General features: G+C 37.9%; 1 protein-coding gene across 1 annotated transcript in view; it reads right to left on the bottom strand.

Annotated features, from left to right (window-relative positions):
* si:dkey-106n21.1 (solute carrier family 23 member 2) overlaps positions 1 to 9,789 on the bottom strand; it is a gene marked incomplete in the record, with an annotated part of 67,050 nt that overhangs the window by 40,442 nt on the left and 16,819 nt on the right. Inside the window, 3 exon segments of the mRNA XM_005951643.2 lie at positions 3,859 to 4,015; positions 5,575 to 5,692; positions 8,741 to 8,922. Of these exon segments, the coding sequence (XP_005951705.2) occupies positions 3,859 to 4,015; positions 5,575 to 5,692; positions 8,741 to 8,922 (457 nt within the window).

Genomic DNA, 9,789 nt, shown 5'->3' with positions numbered 1-9,789 from the left:
CGCATTACGACTTTTAATGTTTCCCACAGTGTTGAATCAGAGACCTCTCCGTTGTCATTTGAGTCAAGAAAGTCCTTGAGTTTGGGTGTCAATGTACACATTTCCATTAGGTAGTATTATTCCATTAGGCATAGCATACTTTTTTTTAAATACAGAAAAAGTTGGATATGTAAACCAAATGACATACACCAATTAGTTCAACTCCAGGAGTGTCTTAAAGACATAAAGAGTTCTAAGACGTCTAATTTCACTTTACTTCTAAATTCTGATGAAACTAGGGTTATTGCACTTGACCCTAAAAATCTTACAAATATGGTGTCCAACCAGATGCTTACTCTGGATGGCATTACCTCCAGTAACACTGGCAGGAATCCTGGAGTTGTTTTTGACCAAGATATGTGGTTTCTTTCATTTGCGCAACATCTATAATATTTAGAAACATTCTGTCTCAGATACTGAAAAAGTAGTAAATACACGTATTACTTCTAGACTGGACTACTGTCATTTGTTATTATCAGGATGTCTTAAAAGCTCTCAGAGAAGTTTTCAGTTGATCCATAATGCTGCAACGAGAGTAGTGACAGGGACTAGAAAGAGAGCATATTTCACCCAAACTGGCTTCTCTTCATAGGTTCCCTGTTAAATCCAGAATCAAATTTAAAATCCTTGTCATTACATACAACATTGTCACAACTTTAACACAACAGGCACTAAAGCAGGGGTGGGAACTCCAGGCCTCAGTGGCCGGTGTCCTGCAGGTTTTAGATGTGTCCTTGATCCAACACAGCTGGTTTAAATGACCAAATTACCTCTTCAACATGTCTTGAAGTTCTCCAGAGGCCCGGCAATGAACTAATCACTTCATTCAGATGTGTTAGTCCAGGGTGATATCTAAAATCTGCAGGACACCGGCCCTTGAGGCCTGGAGTTCCCCATCGCTGCACTAGAGGATGCATTTATTTTTAAATCTGGCTCGCCAGTAGACTTTTTTTAGCTATTGAAAAGATGATTTTCCCAGCATCTTTGAGAATTTGCAACATAAAACTTTGTTTTCAGTTCCTTGATATTTGGGGAAATCTCTTCCTTTAGCAATCTCCTGAGCAATTTTCCATTGATTAAAGGTATAAAAGGTATATATCTATTTCTACTGTACCAAAATCTTCAGATTATCACCAGCTAAACCCAATAAAACCCAAACATGCTAATTAAACTTATTTAACATTCACTATCTTTATCATTGTCTGCACTATTGCAGTTAATACTGCTTTTAGTCTTCAACTTCTAACATTAAAAACTATCATGTGCTGTCAAAATTCTTTGGGTTCACAACAGGACATCATTAAAAGGCAAGTGTTTTTCCTGCCATCATTTCAAACAATTTTGTGTATTTGTTTGGCAAGTATCGGCAAGTATTTGCTAATCTGCTCATCTGCCTTCACACACATCAAGTTGAGTGACATCCCATGGTTAATGCAAAGGGTTTAATATAATGTTGGCCCACCATTTGCAGCTATAACAGCTTCAAGTGTTCCGGGAATTTTTGACATTCTTCCAGAAGTGCATTTGTGAAGTCAGACACTGATGTTGTAAGAGAAGGCCTGGCTCACAGTCTCTGCTCTAATTTATCCCAAAGGTGTCAGGTTGAGGTCAGGACTCATGGACCAACGTACAAATTATGGGACTTTGTCCCCTTCTGTACTTTGCGTTGTGACTGGCTTGGATGCAGCTGTTTGGCCATTGAGACCAATTCCATGACATTCTCTATAAATTGCTCTTCTATATACACTGCACTATTCTGAAGGCCACATGAACTTTGGAGGTCTGTAGTGAGGCAGGAAGGTTGATGTCATATATACACTATGCACCTCACCTTTGTTATGATACCAGTAGCAGTTGACGGTGGGATAGTTAATAACAAGGAAATTTCAAGCCTGGACTTGTTGCACAGGTCGCATCCTATAACTGTGTCATGCTGGAATTCCCTGAGCTCCTGAGAGTGACCCATTCGTTCAGAAGAAAAGAAGAAGTAGACGCAGTTTGTACGCTTTCATCCTTGATTTTATATGCCTATGGCCACGATTAGAATATCTGAACTCAGTAATATGGATACTTTTGTACCATCTGTAAACAGCAGATGATAGGTGCAAACAACTAACGTCCTACAGCTGACTTTCCCAGCATGTTTATTGAATAAAAAAATACTGACATCAAGCTGAACCTGTGAGTTTCCAACAGGGAAATGCATTTTATACCCTTACCTGGACTATATATTGTTCCTGTTACAAAATGATATTGTTTTGCTTTGATCTCCTTTTTGTTTTTGTTTTTAAAAAAGGTCCCAATCCTCTACAAACATGTGTTGTTTCAAATTACAAAACAGACATTCCACAGTCAAATCCCACATGACTTCTTACCAGTCAGCGCAAACTGACTGTTGGCACAAGGTGTTATGCCCTGAATGATACAGTCAATCAATCTGTCACTCTTCACTTACATACCAAGGTTTTAGCAGATATGCATTAAGCAATCAATCATAAATAAATGTCTAGTTTCATATCTAATCATGTGTGAATCAGTTAACAGCAATTGTGCAACATTTAACCCTTTAAAGCCGGTCGGAGCAGGCATGCTCTGTTTTGCATAACTATTTTTAAATCCTGGTAGAACTGCAACCACGTAAGCTAGCGCAATATTTTTTTTTGCATATGAAACCGGAGGAGTTGTACTTACATCTTATGCCATCAGCTTTTCCTAGGTCACGGTTTCCTTCCACATGTAGCTTTGCAAAAATTGCATAAAAAGCGCTTGCAGCAACAAAAACATAATATTGCCGATCCGATCAGCTGTTCGTAACACTTCCTACGCTGGAATAGAACTATCACATGTCCGCCATTACCTGCCCGAAACAGGGAGTGACGTCATAATCTCGGAAATGTAGTTTTTTTACCATCAGGGCCTTGTAAGCCTATACTGGTGTTTTTAAAAATTATGTTTGACTTTATGACTTTCTGTGTCGTTTCTGGGATGCTTAGGACTCATATTGCACTGCTGGAAATAGTTTATTTTGATGCATATGCTGTTTTTTTGTTTGTTTTTTTTTGCAAATTTGCACTATAATATTTATTTTCGTTTTTCCTGCAGTACATAAAAATTGTTGTCTTTCAAAAATAAAACTATGAAGACACTCAAAATAAATTTCCTGTGGTTGGAAACTATTTTGTGCAACTTTTTTGTATTTACAGTTTTGAGGGATAAGCCTCTTAAATTTCTGTATTATATGTTAAAAAAAACAAAAACTTCTTTCAACATTTTTTCCAACAATTACTATGCACTTAATGCATACATATTATTAAAATTTGGGCTATAATGGTTGTATTGATGTATAGCAACTTGAAATGCTCCCAAACATTATTAAAATTTGGGCTATAATGGTTGTATTGATGTATAGCAACTTGAAATGCTCCCAAACATGGCACTACAGCATGTAAAAATATAATATAAGCTCTGGCGGACTTGGTTCTATGGTAGGTCTTAAAGGGTTAACTAACCACAGTTTTGCATATTTATCAAGAGTAGCCTAATGAGAAGCAAGCAAGCCAAATGGTAACATAGCTTCTAAGAACTTTTACTTTATTTGTAATACAGCAATAAATGGCAGATCTTTAATAATGCAGTTACTACAGGACTTTTGCAACTTTATATGTTTATGAAGCAAAGTAGTTTCCCTAATAAGGGTATTACAACTACTAAAATTAAAGATTTCTGAGGAAAGGTGTTCAAGGAAATTAAAAAAGTAAGCAAAAATATATATATAGTAAAATAAAAGAACTGTTTGAAGTATGATACCTATTCACTTACCAGGATAAGGCACATGGAACCATGGAGAGTTTGTAACAGCATCCAGGTTTATGTCGGTTCTGGCTGAGAAGCCATACTTATCAGACTTTGAAGGCAGGACATCAAAAATGGTCAGCAAGAAACAGATAAGCCAGCCACCACACATGCCAAACAAAACCTGGAATTTGTTATCAAAAACAGAAAAACAAAAAATTTAACTAATACAAAAAATGCAAGTCCGAATTTGTTTTCAGTAACACTTTGAGGTGATAAGATGTTCCACGTGACTCTATCTTAAAACCAATAAACCAGCCCTTTCCATCCACACCCCTTCGTCAAATGTAAGATGGTGGTGACAGCTTAAGCACGATCACATTATTGATCAATTTGGTAGATGTACTTCTGCAGCTGTCATAAATATGAGCCTGAATACATGTGCATACAGTTTGTCTGGGACTCCAGTGGGTTTTTTTTAATCATCGCATTTGTACAGGGATTACATGGGAGAAAAGAACTGTGCACATGAATGCTTTTATTTAGGACATATCGAGGAAAGTGAAAGCATAACTCATAGTCAGGCAAACATGCAAGCAGAATGAGCTCATTATATTATCTAAATTTCTGCCCTAAAGTCATCATGATACATTGATCTGTAGAATCCATGAATGAAGATAACTGAGTGGGATTCATGGAAAGTTCATGGGTAAACTTGAGATAATTAATTCTAGAAGATTTCAGTTACCAAGTATCATATCCATTATAATGATAGCCTAAAAAAGAATATGACTTGACAGAAGATTGTGTGTACTTCTGTTTGTGGGTACACATTATGTGTGGGTACACATTATGTGTACACAATCTTTTCTTAGATAGAAAGAAAAATACCATATTTTATGATAATGAATACTGATGAATAGCTAGAGCAGTTAAGCATTGTTTACTCTAATATCAACAGGCATTTAGATGTTGTTGGTGTTTTCAGACTTTTCTGGAAATATTTCTACCCACCATTTGATGTTTTGCCATTCTTTTAATTCTCTATTTGTTTAGTAGCTTAAAAAGAAAGCCATGGATGATGCTGTCATCAAAACTTTTTTTAATTTTCTTTTATCTGCAGCAGAGATGTAGCTGCTGATATGAAACAGATCTCATTCTAGAAAAATGTTTATTGAAAGCATGCCAAGTTTTGATGCTTGTTGTCTTCTTGGGAGCCACAAAAGGATTGTGTTTCAGCCGAGCACAGACACTTTCAAGGTATCCCATTGCATGAACATGAAAGAGGAAAGAACAACAGCTTAAAAATAAATTATATTATTTTTTCTTTCTATTTTCAAAACGATTTTTTCAAAAGATTTTTTTCCCAGTGTAATGTTATCAGCACTATAGACTGCCATAATAATGTTTAAAAGTAGAGGCAATATCATCCCTACACAGAGTTAAAAGGCAGATTCAACATACTAGTGTTTAACAAAAAGTCAAATTGTAAACTTGTTTTCAGTATACAAATGTTGTCTATTATACAAATAGACAACATTTAGTTTTTTCAAGTCTAACTTGACTGGCAGACTTTGACTTGACTCCACATGATTTCACAACTTATTTTTCATTAAATTTTTTATGAAGCAAGGTTAGGATGGTCGAAACTGTTTTTTTGGGGTCCCATCATTTAATTTGATCTTTTTTATCACAACGGAAAGCAAGTGAAACATATTAGACTTGGAAATTTTGACAACTCACAGAGAACAGCTTGAAGAGTGGATACTGGAACACCATCCATTTTTTATTCTTGTAAGAAACCATTGGAACATCAACGTTGCTGAGATATTGGGAGAACAGTAGAATCAGACCCACTGTGCTATAGGAAAAAAGAAAATGGGATAAAATGTGTTAATCATAGTAATTTCCCCAAAGGCTTGGCCCTTGCTTCCAGCTATTTGTGGAATTTCTTTTTAGCAGGGCATGGTTCACTGTTACAGGGAGGTCAGGGCAAGTGAAAACATGCCACTTTACACAACAGGCATGGCTGGTACTTGACACCTGAAAATGATATGTTTTTGTAACACTTTAAATGTGATGAAAGATGTCATACTGTGCATGAATACTGGTCAGATAGAAGTAAAGAGGTGATTTACAAATAAGCTGTCCATGTCTGCTTCTACAAGCTGCAGGATATGGACTGACACTTCTATTGATGGATGAGGGCCAGAGAGAGACTGCTGAAGTTATGAAGGATATGACTGATTACTATCCATATATGGCACCAGGAGTTGGATGTGCTCAACCTTTTAAAACCCACAAATATCTCTCTATATAACAGCATTAGTCTGCATTATCTCAAGATAGAAATGTTAAATGAAGACAGATTTCACAGGGTAGCACTAGACAGGGCACAATTCTTAGCTGGAGATGTGGATTAACACAGTCGGCATTTATGTTTTAAAAATAAATGAGGGTAAATTTGTCAATATAGAATTAATGTCATGATGCTTGAGACTGATTGTGGTTTTTGAATTTGACCCCATATTTCAGTCTTGGTTAATGGTCGATGTTCATGGTGGTTCTAGTATTTGAAGATTTTATTTTTATTTTTATTTTAGGATTTTGGTTTGGTGTTTTGATTTCTCTCAGTGTCCATTTCAAAGTGTCCGCATTCATGTTTGTCAGGCTCTTTTGGCTTCTTGTTGTTTTATTTGTAGGTTTGCATCATTTGTGTGATTAAATACCAAGGGTGAACCAGAAAGCAGAGCCAATGGAAAAGGTAATCAAATAGTTTCACAGCCTTTATTGGCACACAGAAAAGATGGATATAAGTACACAGGGGTCATGGGAGTTACCAAAGAGGAGGAGAATGGCTTCAGAATGATCAGCTCGGAGGAGAGAGAGGACCTCAAAACAAAACAGCGCCCAACTATAAAAGTGCTTTCTAGAACTGGAAGTATAATTTCTACTGGCGGATATGCATTTAAGAGCACGTCTTCCCATGGACTGGTTCTTATGTTGTGCTTTTCTACTCTGCTCTGAGTACTCAAAGCACTATACACTGACTCATTCACCGATTCACACCCATTCATAAAAGAATTCTTTTTGTATGCTTCTTCTACATAAGAGCTTTCTATCTAACATTCACACATTGCATTGGAGAGCAACTTGGGGTTAGTATCTTGCCCAAGGAGCAGGCAGGGATCGAACCACCAACCTCATGATTAGTAGGTGACTTCCTCTCATAGGTAGAGCGGGTCTCTGTTCTTTGCCAGGTATGGCATAGAACAGAAGGAGAGAGTGTTCGCCCTGGAAGCAATAAGATCTACTTTCGCCTGGCCAATATATATCCCATACCTGAGCTTCTACAAAGAGTGCTTCCAGAGAGAAGAGCCCCAGGTTCAGATGGCCTGTAACATGGGTGGCTCTTAAGAGACAGAAAATGCTTGAGTGCTGGTAAGCACTGGTATGCGGCTCATGCTGCACTGCATTTCAGACTCTTCTCATGGATGCACCATTGCACAGAGACATCTGTGCATACCACCTTGGAAAGTAACATCCTCCGAGTCTGAGAGCACTGGTGCAGCATCCTGGACTCCCTTCAGGGGCAGAGAGCTAGCATAGAAGGTGTGGTTATTGTCACCCTCAACTAAAGGTGATACAATGCCCACAGTGAGAAAGAGTACAGAACTGTAACATCATTTTTAACAGTGTGAGTGGCACTATGACAATGACAGATACCATCTTTAAGATCATTTTGAAATGTGTCACAATCAAATGTAGCCACTGACAAACAAATAAAGGAAAAATCAAAGATATTTCCAGCCTGAGGAAAATGTTCTGCTGGTTTGAGGTTAGGAAGCTCCTCTGAAATTTCACAGAGAAACCCAGAGCCTGGATGTTTAACACAGACAGAGCCAGCTGCATCTCTGCACGTACTCTGACCCACCAATCATGTAGATAGGCTAAAATGTGGAGGCCCCCCACTCAGAGGTGAGCTAACGCTCCCTTGGCACATTTAATGGAATTGCAAGGAGTGAGAGACAGCCCGATGGCAGCAACAGATATTTGCAAGCTACACTCCTGAAAGCACACTTAAGAAACTTATAAACTTACAGTTATGAACTGTATGTACAAAAAGTGCTCGAATATAAATGTGTGATGCATTTAAATCTGTCTTACATCTAATATTTGATCAAATGTCCTTTAGCAAGTTGCATATTCCACAGATGGTTTTGGTAGCTCTTGCCTGACTTTCAAGCATTGTTCACATTTTTGTAGTTTAAGGTTAAGACTTTGAGAAAGGTGTTGCAAAAGCTTACCATTGCCCTGGTTTATCCATTTCACAACCAGTCCATTACACCAGCTTTAATGTGTGCTTGGGGTCATTGCCCTGTTGTAATACCCAATTGTATCTAAGTTACAACTGATGCTTTCGAGCTATAATGAAGAACTCTGAAGTAGTCTGCCACTGTAATTATTAAGTCCACTGTGTTTTGTACCATTTCCACTGGTACACTGCAGTATGTTGTTATAGCTCTGTGCTTAACAGCTGGTATAGTTTTATTTGGGGTTGAATGCCTGAGCCTCACTCCTCCAACAATACTTGTGGTAACTATGGTCAACTTAATTTCTGTCTAATTTGAACATAAAACCTTTCTTTGCAAGCATTCGCTTCAGAGGAATTATGGAAAGCTCAGTATTACCAAAACATTCAGGTCCATGGTGAGTCTATGTCTTTTGACAGCAACCATAGAGGCAAGTGGCAAGTAAAGCAACGTGTGAATATGGGTTTCCTGTCCAGTTAGAATTATATGCTTTGATATAATAAAGACAGAATTAGGACTGGTAGACACTTCTGATGAGCTTAGAGACTTCTTTCAACATCTTTTCCAACATAAAGCTAATCAGGATTTTAACTCACAGAGCAGCTATTCCCCAGTGGCCTCCAGACTTCTTTCCAGCCTCAGTAAACAGTGACAGACCAATGAGATTGATGGTGGGAGCGATAGCCAGAGGACCAATATATCTTAGCACAAGGCCCACCAGCCCAGATAAGCCTAGTGTGAGCTGAAGGAGAGAGGATACCAGAATGGCTCCCTGGATCTGTGGAAGATAAGACAATAAGGACGTAATGTCATTCCCTATGCCAACATAAAGGTTTCATATCTAAAATTAAATGCTGTGCATCTTTTGCCATTATAATGCTTTCGTTTAACTTTAACCTTTCAAAATTAAGTTTTAGGCCTTTTGCAGAACTCAGTTTTAGAACATGAAACTCTAAAAACTGTTCAAGTTAAAAGTCTGAAATTTTCACTGGTTTGACCCAAAATCTGAAATTTGGGACAGATAAAATTGAAACAGACTGTCTATTAGCGATTTAAAAATAGCAGAATTCAAGCAGTTGTGTAATTTGAGCACATGCTAACAAAGAACTTCACATTGACAGCTAGTCACAGTTTCTAAATAGTATGTACTGTGCGGCCTCTGATGAGAAATATCTATCTATCTATCTATCTATCTATCTATCTATCTATCTATCTATCTATCTATCTATCTATCTATCTATCTATCTATCTATCCACCTATCTATCTATCTATATATGTTATTTGTTATTACTACATGTTACTTTAATTCAAATTCAAATGCAATTTAGACAGACTGTTCTGTCTACCACTGGTAAACAGAGCAGTCACCCGAGACTGCAAGACCATACTGACCAGCCTGTGCACCGCCTGGATTGACTGCAAGAAAGCCTATGACTTGATGCCCCACACTTGGATCCTAGATCAACAGGACTAAGAGGAACTCTGTGGGGATGTGGGGAAAAACACTAGAGGCCATCTTCAAGCGAATAGCATGTTGCCATCAAGTGCAGGATCTACCAAGGAGATGCTCTGTCCTCACGCAAGGAGCAAGAGGAGGAGCATTCATGGAAGGGTAAAGACCGTCTGCAGGGGCGAGAGGATAAT

Source organism: Haplochromis burtoni, unplaced genomic scaffold (genome assembly GCF_018398535.1).
Source record: "Haplochromis burtoni strain Fernald_Lab_line unplaced genomic scaffold, NCSU_Asbu1 Contig_1081, whole genome shotgun sequence".
Classification (NCBI taxonomy): domain Eukaryota; kingdom Metazoa; phylum Chordata; class Actinopteri; order Cichliformes; family Cichlidae; genus Haplochromis; species Haplochromis burtoni.
Note: the sequence above shows the minus strand (reverse complement) of the source record. Positions and strands in the feature narration are given on the sequence as shown.